The following is a 20,298-nucleotide window of genomic DNA, read 5'->3' as shown; positions in this document are numbered from 1 at the left end:
GGCCTGGCGCGTCGGGCGGAAAAAGACCCGGAGGCTCCGCCGGAGCGCCCAGCTGGCCGCCAACCTCGGCACTGGGGTCTGCAGACGCCGGGCGGCCCCGCCTCGCGCAACGCCCCCATTCCTGCTAGTGAGCCCTGGACCCAGCTTGGGATCCTCCCCATCCCTCTCCTGTCCGCTTGCCCAGCCCCTGGAAGGATCTCTGTTCCCCGCAACAGACTGCCCCTCGGTGGCCTTGTGGGCAGGACTCAGCTATGAGCAGATCGAGTCTGCCCAAGTCTTCTCTCATCCAGGTCCAATGGGCGACACGCGGGATTTAGACTCGGATCCAGACGGGGAAAGCGCAGCGTCGCTTGCAGCTGCAGCGAGAATGCCACCGCAAACTGGAACCATGTGGTTCGAATAAAGTCAACGTCTCTCAGCTTCCTTTCCTTAATCGGAGGCACACTGTTTATCCGCCCTAAAGGAAACAGTGAAATATTTATCTATTAATGAGACTCATTTGCCAACAGATTTATTAACGTGGGGTTCCTCTCCCTCCTCCCGGACGCTGTAGTGCTGCAGGCTCTGTGCCTTCGCTCCTGGGCACCTGGCTGGCTCCAGCAGTCCGATAAATGGCTAAAGATTCTTTTGTCCTTGTCACAACTTCTGGTTCCCCTCTGGCGCATGGGTAGCCAGGGCTGTTTCCCCCAGCTTGGAGAAATCTCAGGCCTGCACCCTTCCAGGCACTCCCAACAGTGGAAGGTTTCTGGTAGCCTTCACCTCAGCCACTCTTAGGCCTCCACCTCCTAGGCCGGGGTGCCTGGGAACAATACATGCTTTAGAGCCGATTTGGAGAGTGGGCTCTGGCGTCTAGGGACTGCAACCCCCTGTGGACTTCCACTTCTTTTGAAGACACCAAAAACAAATAGGGGGACCACCCCCTAAATGCCACCCAGCTGTGGAGGCTTCACCTATCCAAGTACCAGCTCACACGGAGCTGAGCACACGGTGGTCTCACTCCCTCCCATCCAGGCCCCCAATTCCTGCCTTCCCAGGCCTCCAACCCCTGCACCACGTTGGACCAGCTGAAGCCCCTGCCGCCCACCGCTCAGAGGAGGATAGTGGGGAGAACCCTTCCCCTAAACGCCTCATAAACTGCCCGGCTGCTCTGGAAGCCCAGCCACCTTTTACTGCTCAGCTCGATTACACACCATAAACCCGACCTCACAATGGAATTGCCCCGGAAATTCTCCTGTAAATTATAGAGTTGAGTTCCTTGTGTACAAAGCACTTCCCATCACTTTCAGAGGGTCCAGGCCGCCCCCGTTTACCGCACCCTCTCAGGGGGTCCCAGGAATACAAAAGGTGGAGGGAGGGTTCAGATTGGGACGCCATGGAGCCCCAGTCCCTGCGCAGTGAACCACCCGGGCTTGGGAGTGAAGGTGGGGGCTGGTGGGGCAGGTGGGCCCTGGGCTGTCTCCTCCTGTGCCATGGAAGTCCAGGGGTAGGGGTGTGGGGTGGGGGACAATATCCGGAGATGCCTTTATGGCGGATCAGATGATACCGTGTCTCCGATGGAGAATAGAGAGAGTAAGACAAAAAGAAAAAACCTAAATAATCCCTGTCCCATCACCTTCTGGAAGGAAATAAAAACCCAAGAAAGTTAAAGGAAGATGAAACAAACAAGAAGGCTAGGAGATCAAAGAGGCAGAATTAGACCGCTTTAGACCAATAAATTGTTCCTGGGGTGACACAGAGCAAGATGCAAAGAGAAAAGACCAAGGCCCCCGCCGCCGCCGCCGCCGTCTGTCTAGACTCAAGCGGCTGGAGGGGCTGACAGAGCTGGTGTTTAAAGTACAACGTGCCCAGTCCAACAGCCCGAGCGGGGAGCGATTTCGGGGAGTGCGGGAAGGAACGCACTTCGCCAAGGGAGGGCTGGGCGCCCTCGCCACCGGCTCATCCCTGCCCCGGTTTTGCCCGGCGCGCGTCCAGGAGGTTCTGGCAGGACACACTGCCCCTCCGCCCTGGCCAAGGAGGATCCGGATACCGCTCGCAAGCCTTCGGCCCTTATGGACCCAAGTCAGCCAATTGGGCCGAGTCCTGCGGACACCGAAACCTCCCTTTCGTTTCCAGGCTTCTTTCTCCCCTCCTGCCCTGTGTGGTCTGATTTAAAACGAAAAGGTCAGATAAAATCAGGCTTTCAATAAGGCTTCTTTAACTGCGTGTTCTCTATTCATTGGTTCTCTACTTATTTGACTGAAAAGACACAAATGCACTAGGTTATGTGAGATAATTTTCACAGAAATACTCATTAACCCTCAGCCTGAAGCAGGCACATGTAGGCGGGTTTCTAATCAGCCGAGCTATCTTTAGATAGATATTTTCAACTGCTGTCCCTGAGCTTCCTTCCTACCTACTGGCAGAGCGTGTTCACCCTGCTTCTTGTTACCAAATACCAATATTTAAATTCAATTATGAAGGTAAAGCCAGCTCTAGGCAGGGAATAGCGCCTTCCAGAGATTTGGTGGGTGGCTGGCGAATTGCTTCCTCAAGGTTTCCACCCTTGCCTCTCTCATCGGCTGCATCTGTTCCCCACCCAGTCAGTGAGTGATCCCTGGCCTGGGCGCAAAGACAAACCCGTCCCCGTAGCGTACAAATGAGATTGGGTTGGCGCGGCTCGGGGTCTTGCCTAGGTGAAGGCCTGCTGCTGGGAAACCACTCCCAGGCTTCCCAGAGGAAAAGCAGACTCCCAGTCACCAGCCTGCCAAGGGCAAGGGAGGCGCCTTTGGACGGTCCACCCAGGCCTGGGAGACCCTGGGCTGCCTGAACCCACCTGAGGCCTCCATGATCGGTGGAGAGACGCAGTCGCCACCGATCTGTGATTTCATTTATTTGTAGTTACACAAATCGAGCTTTCTCTCTGAATCTACAGATCTGCGACTTCACCATTTATTTGTAGTTAAAGAAATTGAGCTATCTGCGGCTTGAATACAAAGCCACGGTTGACTCCCGGGGAAGCTATAAAAAACCCTTCTTACAATCAGATGTTGTGAAATTATATACGGAAATATAATGAAGGCGTGTGTCTGTAATATCGATGTGTGTGTGTGTATATATATACACACACATACACACATATATGAGAAGAGAGAGAGGGAGAGAGAGAAAGGAGAGATATTTTGTGCGTGTGTGTGTGTGTGTGTGTGAGAGAGAGAGAGAGAGAGAAAGGAGAGAGAGAACAAACACCCGGGAGAGACATCAGCCAAAATCCAGTCCCCAGTTTTACAGCGTGTACAGCGCGGAGATGCGGGCCGTAAACATTTTGTGGGCTTGGCGGAGACTATTACGACCCAAATAAATGCAATGTGCTGCGTGTTCACAGGACTCTGGGACGCTTCGAAAGGTTCTCTGTTTGCTTTTGCGTTTTCCCTCTGGAACCATTCGACATCCGTGGCTGATGCTCCCACCCGAGAGGAGGCCGCAGCGTGTTCCCCGCCTAGGGTCCCGGAGAGGCTGGACCTGGATTGGGGTCCCCTCCCTCTGGCCTCCTGATGGGTGAACGCCAGAGCAGCCTCGGTTCCTCTACAGCGGAGGACATGCCGCGGCTAGAGACAGCCCGGGCGGCTTCCATACCGTGTGCGACACTTTTTGTGCTACGGTGTGATTGTTATATTAAACATCACATTAAAAAAATAATCAAAGCAGTCCCTGGTTTGTCCCCCAGGATTCTCTTCCCAGTCAACTCGGCCCGGCCCCTAGACCTACAGTGGACAGACACCGAGATTGCCTTTACTCCCAATGTTCACCGCCTAATTTTACTGTCTTGATTCAAGCCAGCCGAGTCCCGGGGTCCTGGCTCTGTCTTGGGTTCTGACTCGCCGGGCCCTGACCCAGGTCGCAGGTTTCGAGGGCCTCCTGGGCGGCCGCGGGACCCGGGCCACGGTGTGCGCCCTCGGCACGCACTGTCCACACCCTCTGGGCGGTTATCAGGTCCGGGGGCTGCAGGCGTTCCTCCTGTGTCCAACAGTCAGCCGGGGCTCCCTGGAGCCTGGTTGTGTCAGGCCTGTCTCAGCTGAGGACGGTGACCCCGGAGCCGCGCCGGCGCCTGGAGCTGCTGCCCCGCGGCTGCCCGGACAGCTGCAGCCCGGCTCGCTGGGCCCTCAGGATGGGTCAGGGAGGTGCGAGCGGTGAGGGTCGGGCAAGACCCCGCCGATTCCTTGTTTCCCAGCGAGGCTTCTAGCCAGGCGTGAGGAGCACCGAAAATATAGGGCGCCTGTTCACTAAAATCTGGGGCTCCCATTCCAGAAAGGCTCGTGTCAAGTCGACATCTTAGGAACTTCCCAGGGCTGCGGAGGCGGGAGATGGCGGCGCGGAAGCCTCTTGCATGGAGCCACACTGCCATCTGCTGGCCATCATTCGGTACTGCAGTCTCAGCTACCTCGGCCGGCCTGAGCTTTGGGAGCCGCCGGCTAGCCCGCCGCACTCCACTCCCAGAGGAGGGGCGTGGGCCTAGGTCCTGGGGAGTCTGCGTGGAGCCCGGAATCTACTGCAGAGGAGGCAATGCCAATAAAAGAGCTGTTTCCGCAGTCGCTTTATCGGCGGCAGACAGAACAAATGAACAAATGAAAGGGCTTTGGTGGAATATCCTAATTAGGGCTGGACAGTTGTAAACTCATTAAGGGACGAATTCCAGACAGTTCGCAGTCCCGGCCTTTATGGCACACTCTTACTGCCTATTCTTTGAAGTTCTTTCTGTCTGCAACAACAGAGGGCGTCCCAGCCTGGCGGCGAGGTGGGGGTGGGTGTAAGGAGACGCCTCATCCACCCGCGCCCTGGTTCCCCTTTTAAACTTAGAACACATCCAACTTTGCAGAAGTCGTGGAGTGGGGGAGGGGGAAGGGCGAGAGAAGCAAGGGAGTGGAAGCGAGGCCGAACCCTCCGGCCACATCTGGAAAGCGCTTAGGCCTCCGAAGTTGTGGCCGTTCCCCCCCGCAGCCCTTTACACCCCATAAACGGTAACAGCCCTCATTTTCTTTTATGGCGCTTCGGGGCTAGTCTGTTGCCTCAGCCCTGCCTCTGTTAGGACTTGTGCTCGGGAGGGGCTTGCAGTGCAGGACCCACATTCTCTCGGGCCACGCTGGCAGGACGCTGCAGGGGAGGGTGGTGAGCGGTACGAGGATGCAGGGCTTTGTTCCTTTGCAAGCCCCCAAAATGTTTGCCTGCATGGCCGCGTTGGGCCGGTGGGGCTCCTATTTCCCTCTTCAGAGGCTGCTTAGAAGGCGGTCCCCAGCTCTATCCTGCCACCTTCTCCCCCTTTTCTCCACCAAGCTAACGAAGGCCCAGGTTTGGGAATTTTCTCGGGGGCACCAAGGTGAAAGAGTCGTTTTTCCACCGCTACTGGCCAGCCCAGCCCAGCTTCTCAGGGGCTTCTCGGCCGTCCCGCACATAGACACAAGGCCGGGAGCCTGGTTCCGCCGCCGGATTTCCCAGATTTTCTCGCCGCCAGGCAGCTGGCCTGTTTGGGAGAGCTTAGCTCGGCGGACTGGTTGTGGCAGGTCCCGCTCCTGAAAGCCAGCCAGAGGCAAAATTGGGGCTCTTTCTCCCCATCCCAGCCCGCCCCTACCCAGAGACTCTACACAGGCTCCCCTGACCCAGAGAAGAAGGTGCAAAGAGCAGACCCGCAAAAAATAGAAAAGAATCAATATATTTTATTTGGCAAAAAGTTAAATATCATCTCAACACAACAATTTGGTCAGTAGGCCTTGAGGTAACTATTGCAAAATATACAGTGTAGGTTCAGTCTAATGGAAACCCCAGATTCATCAAGGATACAAATCTACAGTAGCCCAGTGGCGGTTTCATAGTGTATAATTTATTATCAATAAAATTAACTCCGTTACAATCAGCATCCATTTCCTCTGATTAAGATTAAGCACAAACCCTAGGTAGTAACCTTCTGCACATATGTATAGCTCCGAATTTCCTCACTGTTTGTCCGGTGCAAAAACAATATTCAAGCTTGTCTGATTATGTATATTTTCTTTAATTATATAGATTATATATACAATAGACAAGACAGGACTACAGATCATGGAAAGACGAAAATGCCCGCATTTTTAATGTGGAGAAAACGATGAATCTATGCATCCCCGAGAACACTTAAAAAAATTTTTTTTTATTTCACTGGGAAATCCTTACAGCTAGTTTACAATCATAGGTTAACAGCCTAGTTATACAGAAGACATATTCCACTACAGAGCTATACTCTATGCAACTGTTTTTTCCCCTCATAAACAACCTGAGTTCAAATTGAATTCTATCTTCCACAATCACAACGGGTGCATCACCCAGTACACAGAAGTTTGAGTCACAAAACATAATTACCACAATAAAACACAGTGTTCAAGTATCTTGGCAGAGCGATCTGCCGCACAAACAGCAAATTAAATTAACTACACAGACTAAAAACTATACAGCCTACCATCAACAGTTGTGCATTATAAAAAGGTAGTTTCTTTCCTTTTCTTTTAAGTCAGGAACAGGTAGATTTTTAAAAATATATATACAAGGTAGCACACACATCTATCAGCACTAATGCCCCCCCTACTTTTTTTTTTTTTTTTTTTCCTTATAGAAAATGGAAAGCTTACAATACCTCCTCCATCAAAGCGGCAGGCCTACGAGCCAGCCTGAACAGGGTTTGCCTTGGGGCAGATGTGGCCTGAGGTTTAGAGCCGCTTTGTGCGGGGATGGTGGAGGCTAGGGTGGGGGTGAGAGAAGAAAGAAGGCGGAAGGGGGACGGGCAGTTCTCTTTCTCTCTAGCTCACCCTTTTTTCTAAATAAACCCAAATGGCATCACTCGTCTTTTGCTCGGTCTTTGTTGATTTTCTTCATTTTCATCCTGCGGTTCTGGAACCAGATCTTGACCTGCCTCTCGGTGAGGTTGAGAAGTCGGGCCACCTCGTACCTGCGGTCCCTGGTGAGGTACATGTTGAACAGAAACTCTTTCTCCAGTTCCAGGGTCTGGTGTTTTGTATAGGGGCAGCGCTTTTTCCGAGTGGAGCGCGCATGAAGCCAGTTGGCCGCTGGGTTATCTGTGGAGAAGAGAAACACTGGGTTTAGGAGGAGGATACGCACACCTTGCTGGGGGCAAAGGAACCTCCTGGGTGGGGTCTCTGGCCGAAGTGCAGAACTCTGCTGAATTGGTTAGGAAAGGCAGTCAGGCCTCGGACACAATGGAACCCTGGCAAACAGAAGCACAGAGGGTCACTTACAATTGCACGCAGTAAAACTTCGGCTCCCCCTCCCCTCCGAGACCCTCCTTTCTCATACTCCGTCCTCTTGTCCCCCTTCTCCTTCCTCCCACTCCCCGAACGCTGTATAGAATGAAATTTGGAAACAGATCTCCTTGCCACGCAGACGGAAAGCATGCTACCTTGTGTCCTGTAGCAAGATTAGGATTCCTCTGTCCCGTTCACTGACTCGTCTTTCCTTCCCAACCTTTCCCTCTACGCTCTCACCCCCTACTCCTTATTTGACCTTCCTGGAAGGCCTTCGGAGCTGGGCATGCCGTCAGGGCGCCCCAAGGCCGTTGATCACGTCTGTGGCTTATTTGAATAATCTGGCATGTGGACCCTTGTGGCCCGGGTCGCTCGCGCCTTATCTTGGCAGGATTTACGCCGCCACTGGCCGAAGGCAAGAAGTGGAAGGAAATCGGCCGTCTCCCCCAGCGTCCCGGCTCCGGCTGCCCTGGCTGCCGCCGTTCACGGACAATCTAGTTGCACAAAACGCTCTCTGGGCTGCATTGCTTTCGAAGAACGGCCCAAAGTATCTCGGTCCTAGGCCCGGGCAGCCAGGGAGAGGGGCGGCCAGTCTTGGCTCAGCCCGAAGTGCCCGCCCCGCCCCCTGTCGCTGCAGCAGCAGCCTCCTCTCCCGTAGCCCTGCGGGCCACTCTTCACGGCTCTCCGGTCTTGGGGCCCTATCTGAGGCGTCCCAAACACCAACTTCTGGCTCCTGGCCCCAACTTGAGAGGCTCCTAGCGAGGACGAAGGCAGGCTCGAGAGAAAGCTGGCGGGCCAGCAGATCCGGGAGGCCGGCATGGAGGCGGTGGTGGCGGCTGATTTGAAGGGAGGAGACACTTACTGGGATCGATGGGGGGCTTGTCTTCGCCGCTCTCATTCTCAGCATTGTTTTCGGAGAAGGCGCCTTCGCTGGGTTGTTTTTCTCTATCAACTGGAGGAGAACCACAAGCATAGTCAGTCAGGGACAAAGTGTGAGTGTCAAGCGTGGGACAGTCACCCCTTCTGGCCGACAGTGGTTCAGGTTTAATGCCATAAGGCCGGCTGGAGGGCAAGCCCGCGAAGGAGAGCGCACCGGGCGTGGGCTCCAGCCAGGAGCGCATGTACCTGCCGTCCGGCGCCGCCGCCGCCACGGGCGCCTGGGGGTGCACGTAGGGGTGGTGGTGATGGTGGTGGTACACCGCAGTGGGTACAGCGTTGGCGCCCGCCGCGTGCACAGGGTTCCACGAGGCGCCGAATACTGCCGCCTTGGACTGGAAGCTGCACGGGCTGAAGTCAGGGTGCTCAGCCAGCGTCGCCGCCTGCCGGGGGGGCTGGCCCAGGGTCCCCGGCGCATAGCGGCCAGCGCTCAGCTCATCGGCGGCGTCAGCGCCCAGCAGGAAAGAGTCCACGTAGTAGTTGCCCAGGGCCCCAGTGGTGGCCATCGCCGTGCCCAGCGCCTGGCCGGCCCGGCCAGACCCACGGAAATTATGAAACTGCAGATTTCATGTAACAACTTGGTGGCACCAGGGGGGGAAGTACAGTCACCTAATAAGTTGCCGGCGCCTGCGCCCCCATTGGCGGTGCGCGTCACGTGCCCGCCCAGCAGAACAATAACGCGTAAATCACTCCGCACGCTATTAATGGCCCAGTGTTTTGCAGTCATAATTTTTATAGCAAAAGCCATATGTTTTTATGTAAAGGGATCGTGCCGCTCTACGATCGGGTTTGTTTTAATTGTGGCCAACGAAGATTAAAAGATCAAATCTAGCCTTGCCTCTGTACTCCCCCTTTCCCCCCCATACACACACTTCTTAAGCGGACTATTTTATATCACAATTAATCACGCCATCAGGGAGGCGCGGGTCCCCCGTGCGAGTGCGGCCAGCAGAGCCCCTCACATAAAATTAGACAATAATTGAAGCCATAAAAAAGCAGCCAAATCGCATTCTCGCTCTACTGTATTTAAATCTATATTTATGATATTTCATAAGGAGTTATTGTTTCAGAAGCCACACAGGCTGGCGGGAAGTCGAGAACGACCAACAGATTCGTTTGCCTCGCCCTGACTCCCAGCAGTAAAAATTTACGAGGACTTGGAAAGGTTAGACTGTTGTGTTTGGTTGGCGAGCTCCCTGTAAATAATCCCTGCGGTCCCGGGGAGAGGCGAGTTTACCCCCGGCCGCCTGCGAAAAGTCAAATTCAACGCAGGATCCGTCCCAAACGGAGCAGCCGCCAGCCCTACCAGGGCACTCCAGGCAGGGACTGGCCGCTCAGGAAGTACCGCGGGTGTAGGTCCCCACGGCTACCCGCCTGGAGCGAGGGGCGCAAGAGCAGTCCTTAAACTCGCCTTTGTTGCGAGGACCCCACTGAGGAGCTGGCCAGGAGGGAGCGGCCAGTCGCCCCCAGGGCGAAGGGTTTGAGGGCCTGGTTGGTTGTGTGGGGCGCTCGGCCCCCGGCCGTCGACCCCACGCAAACGCGCACCCAGCCCGCCCTTCTCATCAGCTGGAAATCAGGATTCCCAGGCTCAGGCGGCTGGCGACCCAGCCCTGTGTTCCAGCCTCAGAGGCTCTAACCCTGAGTGCTGCAAGCCTAGTTGAGCTCCCTGAACCCCAACTGGGGAAAAAACTCCAAGTGGCATCAACGGAAGGAGAGTTCGGCTTGGGGAAAGGCAGCCTCGCCTGAGACCCCGCGGCTCCGGCGGCTGGGAGGTCCGCACCGATGTGGCCTGTCCCGGGGCCGTGTGAGCCTTTCAGGGCTCCTTTCCCCCTTTCCAGCTACTACTCCGGGCCTCGCCTTGGTTACCTACGGACCCGGCGACTCGGCGGAGAGGTACAAGGCCCAAAGAGAGGCAACCACAGCTCAAGGCCAGGGCTGGAAATTAGAACGGGGAGGGGCACAAGGGCATCGACTCCAGTCCCATTCCTGGGCCTGGCCACATTGGGGAAGTTTATTTCTCACCCATTGCAGGTAAATTAAAAGGTCACAGGCACTCTGTTAATTGGAAGGAAACTCCCCCCACCCCCAATTCCTAACAGAAAGCGGCGACTCCTAGAAAAGGGGTAATCAAATTCACGTGTGGATACTGTGCCTGCAACAGTGTGTTTTTCATTAGCCCACTTCCCTGGCGGCGAGGCTGGCGGACTCGGGCGCTTCCCTCCCTCTCTCTCTTTTTTGCCTTCATCCTCACCAGCAGTTCCAGTAATCCCCCCCCCCCCCCCCCACCAAACACCCTGACACACTTCTGGCTGGGACTCTCATATACCAGCGAGGTTGCCAAGCCGGGCGGATACCGACAGAGTGCCCCTTCCTGCACCCACGCCTGGAAGAGGGAAGCGGCCGACATAATGAACTCCGACACGGCCCCGTGATGTCCGCCTCATCTCCCTCCCCCTAACATTTTCCTTGCCCTATAAATTCCTCTAGGTCATGCCCACCCCCACCACAGTCCACCCTGTCCTAAATACCCCGCAGTCCGCCAGGCCTCTGAGATTTTCATTTAAAAAATTAACCCTGGAGGAAACCCTGGCTCCTAATTTTAAGTGTCTGCAAATGGGCTGGGCATGTCTGGCTGCCTTTTCCACTTTTTATACCAGAGAAGACACTGATTATTTTAGTATTTTTTAAGTAAAAAAGTTGTTCCTTTAAACAGCCTTAGCCCCCAAATAAGAGAATTGCTGAACAATTAGCAGGCCTTGAGTGTTAAGCAGATGTTACTGGTGCCTAGAAAGAGGAGAAAAATCAGAAAACCAAATATTGTCTCACTTCAGCCCAAAGGTTTGGAGCCAGAATAATCAGACTTTTTTGTCTGCTTTTATTTTGGAAGTGAAAGAGATTGCGTATCATAAAGAAATAGTAAATGACTATAATTTAAAACCGCCCCTTCTCGACTGAGATTTCTAAAACTGTGATCTCTGAAATTAATAAATATCCTGGTCCAGAAAATGGCTCGGAGGAGTTGAAGGGAATGGGGTATGCGGTCCTTTCAGACAGCAGGCCGGTGGCTGTGCAACGGAACAGTTCCTGGGCCTCCAGTCCAGGCAGGGAAGGGAAACAGCTCTGTGGGCACGAATCTGTAACTGTGTGTGTTGGGGGTAGGGAGAGATAGTTTGTTTTCTGTTTTCTGGAGTGAAAATGGTTAGACTGGCTCCCATCTGTAGACTACAAGTTGAAACGATGACCCAAGTTTATATCAATGGCTCTGGAATTTGGGATTCTTTTTGCCCATTTGAAACATACTGGCTCTGCTAAGGGTCCCCTTCTCCAGTACCCAGCGGCACAAAGGTGCCGTATGGAACATATTTTGTACCTAATAGAAGCCACTAGCAAGCGAGCAGTCAAGCTTTGCCCTAGCCAGTCTCCCTCAATGCGGTCAAACCCCAAGCTGTGACCGGCAGGCCGGGAAGAGCCGGCTAAGAGCTTCCCAGAGAATGGCCAGGCTCCAGCGAGGCTGGTTGGGCCTCAGCTCCAGTTCCCAGTGAGGCTAGCAAAGGCCTCCCTGCCCTCGATATGTGCACACAAAGCTGCAGCGAATGCCCCCTAATCAGATCTCCTAATCAGCCTTTAGCGACAGGCGGAGACGAAACGCAAGGCCGCCGCCATCCGGTCGTGATCATAACCGAGGCCTTGTCTGCACAGTAACACACCAGGCCCAAACCCACCGCCCTCGGCAGCCGCCCCACGCGGGCCCTTCCTCAGCAGACTTCCCAACCTCTACTTGAGACACAGAGGAAAGTGAGACTCCCTAGGCTCTCCTGAAGCCAGCCCTAAGCCTCTCCCCAAGGATGCTTTGGGAAGGAGATAAGGAGGTGAGATAGAATCTGGCAGAGACGGAAGATGAAAAAAAGACAAACGGAAGAAAAGAAAGCAGGAAGGAGCAAAGGAAAGAAGAAAAAAGAAAGAAGGGATAAAAGAGGAAGGGAAGAGAGGGAAAAGAAGGAAGAAAAGAGAAAGAAGCGACTCCTAACAGAGGCTGGGCTTACAGAGAGAAGGGTAAGTGACAAGGCCAGGATCCCAACCTCTGCCTGCCCTATCTTCCTAGTCCAGCCTGAGTCTCCACTGGAAGAAGATTCTTTCCTGAGCTCACACCCGGGACTGGTGTGTGTGTGTGTGTGTGTGTGTGTGTGCGCGCGCACGCGTGTGTGTGTGTGTGTGTGTGTGTGTGTTTCAGCCTTACAAGAGCCTGGCAGGAGGTCCCTGGGCAGGCGCAGGCCTCTAGTGGGGGAGGCTCAGGATGGAAGCGTGCGCCCCTGACCTTGAATCGCCCAAGGCCCAGAATTCCTACCACGCCCCCGGCGTCCGCGAAGGAGCAGCCAACCTGACCCTACCTGCTGTGGGCCAGGTGGAGGTGTGTGGTGGAAGGGGAAAGCCGGCCGGCTGGCAGAGCGCTACGGAGAAAGACACAAGGCTCCTGCGCAGGGAAAGCCGAGGATGCCACCGCAGGCCTGGCACGACCAGGGCCGTGATGCCCCGCCCGGCCCGACCCCAGCGCGCAGAGTACCTGGAGACGATTTCAACTGAAGTAATGAAGGCAGTGTCGTGCTGTCGAGAGAAAGGTGGATCCCAACAACAGGAAACTACCTAAATCACCGACCAGTTCTGGTGCTGCCCGCGCAGGGCTGCCTCGCCCGCCGCCGCTGCCGCCGCCGCCGCTGCCGCTGCCGCCGCCGCCAGGAGAGAACCCTGCGATCGCGCCCGGCCCAGCGCAGCCCCTAGGCAACCTGCGCCCGCCGCTGCAAGGGAATGCCCCAGGCAGCCGCAAATGCGTCACTGAAGGGGAAGCCACAGGCCCCAGTAAGGTATGCCTTGGAGGGAGAGGGAGGAAAAGAGAGCGAGGAAAGGCAGGAAGAGAGGAATAAAGGCGGGGAGCAGGCGAGACGAGAGTAGCTCCGAGGAGCAGTGTGCACGCTGCTTTCCCAAATCTTGCAGCCCAGCGAGCCGGCGCCAAGCGGCGGTAGCCGTGTAAGGCTCGAAAGTGCCAGGGACAGTACAGAGCCCGGCTCCCTGTCTGGCCCCGGCCTCCCGCCGCTCGCTCTCCCGCCTCTGCCTCCTAGCTGCCCTCCCGCCGGGGCGCGCGCTCCCGCGCCCCCTCCCCCTAGCCCTCCCCCCCCCCCACAACTCTGGCCAGCAGGAAACGCGTGGCCCTACGGAGGGCCGCCAGGTGGGGGAGGCCGTACTGGGGGAGGGGGCGGCCCCCATGCCGCCCAGCCCGGGTCCACCTAACGGCTGCCTCCAGCGACTAGGGATGCGCTGTGGGCCAGGCCTGCTCTCCGATTCAGATTGAGGGTCATCTGAGACTTAGACACCCGCAAAATAACCGGCCTCTGCAAGCCTCCCTGGGGCTCCCAAAAGAAATCCTGTTTGGCTTCCTCTGTCTATGCAGCTCCCCTCTCAACTGAAATCACTGGTCCAAGACAGCCACAATCCAGATATACTAGCAAGCCATAAAACTGAACAAAAGCCGACAAACCTTACGGCACCAGGGCTATAGGGCCCAGACAAATTACGACCGTCTAGGTAATATTTAAATAGATGCCTAAAGTAATTGCAGGGGGCTCGGGTTAGTCCTCCTGTTGTAAAAGTGGTGAACGGGATAAAGTGGAAGGTGAAGATAAGAAGTCAAAAAAGAGGTAAAATTAAAAAGCTTCATTCCACAGCTTTTATTCTATAAGAACATAAACATCGTCTTTTTCCACGCACAGCAGCAATACAATATTAATTTATTCTGATTTAAGATTAGAAGTAAATAGAGCTAGAACTAACATTTATAATAACGATAGAATGCATTTGCTTAAAACGAGATTGGCAATTCTTCATAATAATAGACATTTATACAGATTTGTATTTATAGTTTTTTTTCTTTTTCTGCATCTACAGGTTTGACCCTTTTATGCATGTAACTTCACAGTATAAAGGAAATCCAAACAATGTCTCCCTTCTCTAGTTTATTCCTCTTACCCCAGTCCTCCTAGGCTTCTGTGAATTTCAGAAAGCAAAAATAAAAATTAAAAAAACTTTTTGTTCAAGGCGATTTTTAAAAAACAACTTCACAAGATAGGGAGAATTGTGGTGTGCTTGTCGCATGTTACCAGTGGTAACAATTTTAATGACAAAAAATCCACTAATTCCAAATGTATAAACAAAACTACATTATTTATCTACAGCTAGAAGGATATGGAAATTTAGAGGTAAATGAGACATTTTAGTCAAGCAATGTAAGACCTTACAGAAACTGGAAAAGCAGTCCCCTTCTGTTGGTAATTTTTTTTTTTCTTTTTAAAGCTGAGATATCTTACAGAGGAAGGAAAAATTACTCTTTTTTACTTTCTTTCTTACTTTTTAAATCAGCCAAATTCAAGCCCGTTTGCCAACCTGCATGTCCATGCCTGTAAGCCCTTCTCTTGGCCAAGGAAGAAAGGAAGAAAGAAAAAAGAAACCCAGGGGCCTGTATCCCCTGATTAAACACAGCACAGCACTCCAGGCAGACATGCCCGGTGGCGGCTCCTTGCACCATTGACCTCAGGCCAGACACCTCAGCGCCAACAATGGGACCTCGGCCTTCCGGCTAGGTTTGCCCCAGGCTGGGCAGGAAACCAGCTCGGCCGAACACAGGGGCCATTTCAAGCAGTAGGACCCCAAGACAGCAAACCCAGCCCAGTCACGACTTGACACTTAGGACAATATCTATCTCTATAGAATTTTAGCACGATATGGCTTTTTCCCCCAGAAAACAACAAATAAACCAGCACCAAGCAAACACAAAGAAACAAAAAGTCAGAACAAACCAGCCCTGCACAGATGTAACGGCCCAGGAGATGACGAGCGTGGGAGGGAAGAACAGGGCTCCAGCACAGGTGCGAGTTCCTGGGCAGAGGCTGAAGACAGAGGGAAGGGACCAGCGCTCAGGAAGTGAAAAAACCGCGTTGCCTGGAGATTCATCAGGAAAAATTAAAATTGGCTGTGAGCTCCCGAATCCGGTTTTCTCGATTCATTTTCTTCAGTTTCATCCTGCGGTTCTGAAACCAGATTTTCACTTGTCTGTCCGTGAGGTGGACGCTGCGGCTAATCTCTAGGCGCCGCTCACGAGTAAGGTACATGTTGAACAGAAACTCCTTCTCCAGCTCCAGTGTCTGGTGCTTCGTGTAGGGGCAGCGCTTCTTCCGACCACTCTTTGCGGTGAGCCAGTTGGCTGCGTTTTCACCTTTGGAATTGCCTGGCATGTAAAAGAATAAAGAGGGGATGATTAAGTCGAGGACACACCGGCTGCCCGCGGGAGTGAATTGCCTCCGTTTCTCCCATAAGAGAGATGTCCCAAGTCACAGAGAAGAGAGTCCTGCCCCCGTTTTTGGCTTGCTGAGAGCAAGCAGTTCCTCCAAAACTCTTGACAAAAATCGAGTGGGCCTTCAATCTACATGATCCTTCCAATTTACATTTCCCCCACTTTCCCAAACACCTGTTTTAGCATTAAGCCGTAGATGCTTGCAGAAGGAAAGGCCTGGGAGGGCAGACTGTACATCTTGAACTTAACGCTTTTCTTTGCTTCTTCCCATATGGCAGACAAATATTTCCTGTAGCCCCCCAGGCTAGGAGCGCGGGGTGCTTACTTGGAAGGAGGGCCAGGCAGCTTGGCTGTCTCACCCCAGGGCCCTGATTGCCCAAGACTCGATAAGGGGAGAAAGAAGGGCATCATTGGTCCAATGGGGAAGAGGAGGAGAAACCTACTCGGGGGTCCAGGGCCCTCCCTCAAGTTTCTCCAGGAGCCAGGGGTAAATAGCTGGGCGATTCCGAGGTCCAGGTGAAGCGAAATGTCCCTTCTCTGGCTCCCAGCTCAGGGCCCCCAGCTTCCAGGCTGGATTTGCCTTTTCTTCTTCCCGCAACGAAGATTCCCGCCCCTCAGCAACTTTGAAAAAAGCATGGGGATCGTAAACTCGAACTTCGCCGGTTAATGGGCTTATTTATTGGCGCTGGCGGCTGCTTATTTTGGATGCCTTACAAACATCCGCGCTATCTGCGGCCGAGCTACTTTCCCTCCCTCCCCCTCCCCCCCGCGTGGGCCGCGCCGCGAAGGCTGGGCAGGGACCAGGGCTCTGGGTGCTCCCGGCCACAGGGAAGAGCGCACAGGAGGGGGCCTGCTCGCTGGTGTCCTCGCCCCGAGTCAGGGGAAGCTGAGGCCAGAGCCGAGGACGTCTTGCTGTGGGGCGCTAAGCCGGACATGAATTTTACTGCGTCCCCACGCCCAAATATTAAAAAGCAAGTTCACAAGGTCAGCCTGCCTGCAGCTTGGGCCAAGGCCGGCCGGCTGCTGCGCGGGCTCCTAGTTCTCTGATCCTTCTCCTCCTTGCGTCTGCCTGTCTGCCCGCCTGACTGCAGCCCTCTGCAGCCCTGCTTACCCAGGGAGTCCTTCTCCGGCGAGGCTTTGCTGCTCTCGGAAGGGGCCGGGGAGAGCTCCTCCGCGGCCGATGACGACGCGTGCGCCTCCTCGTCGCCCTGCGAGCCCCCGCCGCTGCCGCAAGCCAGCGTGGGGGGCGGCGGCGAATCGAGGGCTCGCTCCTTCCGGGCCACATCGGCCGAGCCAGAGGCCAGCGCCGGCGGCGGATCGAAGCCTCGCCCCGGGGGCTGCGCGGGGAACGGGCCGGCCCCGAGTTGCTGCGCGCCGCCGCCGCCGCTGCCATAGCCCTTGGCCGTGCCGTAGGCCTGAGAAAGGCGGAAGTAGCCAGGCACTGGCACCCCGCTGGAGGCGCCCAGGGCACAGCCGTCGGGCGGCGGGCCCCGCGGGAAAGGAGCCAGTTCGGCAGCGGTGGCCGAGCCTTTGGGGCATTTGTCCGCCGAGTCGTAGAGGCAGTAGGAGTTCTCTTCTTTGATGTTCTGCGCGAAAGAGCACGAGGTGGCCTGAGGCGGGGGCTGGGGTGGTTGCGGCGGGGGCGGCGGCTGCTGCTGGGGCGGCGGTGGCGGCCCCTCAGGCGGCTCCATCCGGCAAGACCGTGGCGCGTCTAGCCACAGGTCTATGGGCGCGGGCCCGTAGCCGTGCACCCCGGAACCTAGACCCCCGCCACCGCCACCGCCGCCTGGCGACGCAGCCTCATTGCGCTTGCCGCCCAGAGCTGGAAAGAGCCCGCAGCTCTGCAGCCCGTAGGGCAGGTCGGCGGCCGGCGGCAGGTAGACCCCGCCGTGGGCGTAGTAACCGCCACCGCCGCCGCCCCCCGCGCCGCCACCACCGCCGCCCGCCTCGCCTCTGCCAGAGTTGATGAGCGAGTCGACCAAAAAAGAGTTCGCGGCGGGGCTCTCCGAGCATGACATTGTTGTGGGATAATTTGGCGAAGGGAGCAGATAGCCCTTTCTGGCTGACATTTCTTGTGCAAAACATGCTGAATACGATTAGCAATCCCCCCGCACCGCGGCGGGCGCCCGCAGCCAATCCCGAGCCAGAGTTTCCGCGCGACCACTCCCAGTTTGGTTTCGTAGGCGCGGGGCCGCTCTCCGAGGGCGCCCTCGAAGCCCGCGATTGATATAAATATGTAATCTGTATTGATGGGCCAGGAGATGCACGCCCGGCACCTTGGCCCGAAGGCCGGGAGCTGTGGGGGCTGCCGCAACGTGGCTGGTGGGGGGCCTGGCCGCTGGGCTCGCCCCGCCCCTACCCGGACGTGAGCCCCATACCGGGGTTCGTTTGAAGCGCCCTTGGGCCCCGCACACGAGTGGGGTGTTTATGGCGCGCGCCCAGTCTGCCTTGGGTGCTCACCATCCCTGTCGCAGAAACTGCCACTAGTCCCCGGTGTACTCTGACCACTGGCCATGTCGGGGACTCACTCGCTTCCCATTCAGCTCTGGATCAGGAGCTGGCCCCTTGTCTGAATTCTGCATCCTCAAAATGACCTGGCCCTATGGCTGTCAAAATCCTCAGAGTGTCAGGAGCCCAGAGTGAACTGGAAGTCGACTTTCCCACAGATTTTTCCTCAAAATGCAATGGTTGTTCCCTAGCCCCTAACCCCCAACACTTTTCTCCCCCAGTCCCTTGATCCAGTTAGGATCTTCTTCTGTGGTGTTGTGCTCATCTGGCTTGCCTTCTCTACAGCTCCTGTCAGCGGACTTTGGTGGGCTGGCAGGACTGGGGGTGGGAAGCTGCTGCCAACCTTGACGGAAAGACGGCCCCACTCCCACTCCCGAGGCCAGAGCCAGGTCCATGCATCCCCTCATCACGTAGGGAAGACTCTAAGCCCACAGTCATTTCAGGGAAGTAAAATGCTGGCCCTGGGGTCCTTGGCTGGACCAAAGTGAGAGACTTCGAGGGGTGTGCCCGGTGTACACCTCTGCTGCCTTAAGTTCCTGCTCTCCTGTTAGCTTTGGCACTCATATGCTCCTGGAGGCTACAGCAAGAACCAGTGTCACTACACTCTTGCCTCTCTGTCCCCTCCCCTCTTCCCCTCCCTCCCATACCCTCAGCTAGGGCAGTCCTTGCTCCTGCAGTGTGTTCATTTTAACGAGGCCCCGGTGAGGAAATCCTTTCCCTGCAAGGCCGGGCTGGGCTCATGGCCCTGTTATAAGAGCATGTGGAGGCCAGGCCCTTTGCTCAGCAGACTCAGGGGCTCTGTTTTAGCCAACTGGAAATGGCCGGCCTGAGGTGCTAGCCCCCAAGTGTGAGCCTCATGCTAGTCTCAGGAAATGCAACCTTTTCCGGGCAGATCCAGTGGAGCCCGGGAGGTCACTGCCTTGCCCCTGGCCTGTGGGCTACAGGTCTCCAGGATACTCCAGGCCGCCCACCCCTCCGGCTCCACTCGGAGCTGGCATTGCTGAACGTCGGCATCCCAGGAAACAGACCGCTCAGGCCGCTGCCTTCAGCTGGGAAAGACTGTTGCCTCCAGGTCATACGCGGCACTTTGTCTCCTTCCTCCCAATGTGAATCCAGCCCAAGGTAGAAGAGGAGCCTGAGAGGACCCTGAAAGCGCACGAGAGAGCTGGCTAGGTAGAGCTCCAGGTCTGGCTTCTGAGATTCAAGCAGCTGTGGTCGCTGCGGGCCGTGGCTGCTCCGAGCTCCGGGCCCAGAAGGCCGCGCCACCGCTAGCGCGGAGCTCCGGCCACTTCAACCTCGGCGCCCCACGGTGACCGGGCCTTGAGGACTGAGCATCAGGGTGCCAAGGCGGATGGAGAGAAAAAGAGAGAGATAGAAGGAGAGACGGACAGAGGGAGAGAAAAGAGAGAGAGAAACAGGAGGGGAGAGAGCATAAGAAAGCCAGTTCTCTCCAGCCTGACAGGGTCTTGAAGCTGCAGCAGCGGCTTAGAGGAATCAAGACCGAGAGATAACTCTCCTTCGCTCTTCGCATGCTCCTGCACCCAAGGCCAAGGCAAATTCTCTACCTGCTAGGCCCATGAGGCAGACGAACCTGAATGCAGAAAAGCTTCAGAGCACCGCAGTCAATGGCCCTATCTTTAGCTTTCTGGATCTGCCTGGTCCTTACCCTGCTCACCAGACGGGTGGAACTGGCTGGGACTGTTGCCCTTAGCAATGCCACCTGGAAATGCCACAGAGCTGGGGACTGCCTAGGAAGGAAGCTTTGCTCTTCAGCACTGCCCATGCCTCTCAGAAAAGCTGTGTCATTTGGGAAGTGGGTCGCAAGAGCATCGAGGTTTCCTCTTGGATAATGAGCCATAGCAGGTCAGTGGGCCAGGACTTGGGCCTAGAGTCATGCCTCTCCAGGCTAAATGCAGAAAGCAGCTTCCCAGGCCAACATCTGGGAAGGTCCAGTATATGTTTGAGATAGTGGAGGCTATACAAATAAAGTAAAATACAATGATCTTAACTTATCTTTCCTAACCTTTTAGGGAGTCAGGACCCTTCTGGAAAATCTAAGTAAGTTTTGACTCATTCTGTGAAAAATGCATATCGGTATATTCCCACAGTTTGACCCATCATTTCGAAGGAGTTCACACACCCCTCAGTCTTTTCCTTAGGTCCTCCAGAGTCCCCCAGTCTCCTGGGACTTGGGGGCCCTGCCAATTTGGCTGGTAAGACAAGCTGGGTGCCCTGTGGCAGACAGCTCAGGTCAGG

At 55.5% G+C, this 20,298-nt stretch overlaps 2 protein-coding genes and 1 long non-coding RNA gene across 3 annotated transcripts; 1 reads left to right on the top strand and 2 right to left on the bottom strand.

Annotated features, from left to right (window-relative positions):
- Positions 1-5,667: 5,667 nt before the first annotated feature.
- Positions 5,668-8,774, bottom strand: HOXA9 (homeobox A9). Its single transcript, XM_025380682.1, has 2 exons — positions 8,122-8,774; positions 5,668-7,073 (listed from the first exon to the last, which is right to left on the bottom strand). The coding sequence occupies exons 1-2, from the start codon at positions 8,699-8,701 to the stop codon at positions 6,835-6,837; spliced, it is 819 nt and encodes a 272-aa protein (XP_025236467.1). The 5' UTR covers positions 8,702-8,774; the 3' UTR covers positions 5,668-6,834.
- Positions 8,775-11,848: 3,074 nt separating this feature from the next.
- LOC112621303 lies at positions 11,849-15,208 on the top strand. Its single transcript, XR_003118698.1, has 3 exons — positions 11,849-12,248; positions 12,598-13,054; positions 14,604-15,208. It is a non-coding gene; the product is annotated as an uncharacterized LOC112621303 (long non-coding RNA).
- Positions 13,887-17,627, bottom strand: HOXA10 (homeobox A10). The gene is made up of 2 exons (XM_025380680.1): positions 16,646-17,627; positions 13,887-15,468 (listed from the first exon to the last, which is right to left on the bottom strand). Exons 1-2 carry the CDS (start codon positions 17,601-17,603, stop codon positions 15,194-15,196), a joined length of 1,233 nt encoding a protein of 410 aa, XP_025236465.1. The 5' UTR covers positions 17,604-17,627; the 3' UTR covers positions 13,887-15,193.
- Positions 17,628-20,298: the final 2,671 nt, after the last annotated feature.

Source organism: Theropithecus gelada, chromosome 3 (genome assembly GCF_003255815.1).
Source record: "Theropithecus gelada isolate Dixy chromosome 3, Tgel_1.0, whole genome shotgun sequence".
NCBI lineage: Eukaryota > Metazoa > Chordata > Mammalia > Primates > Cercopithecidae > Theropithecus > Theropithecus gelada.
The sequence above is the reverse complement of the archived record's forward strand: the minus strand, read 5'-3'. Positions and strand labels throughout refer to the sequence as shown.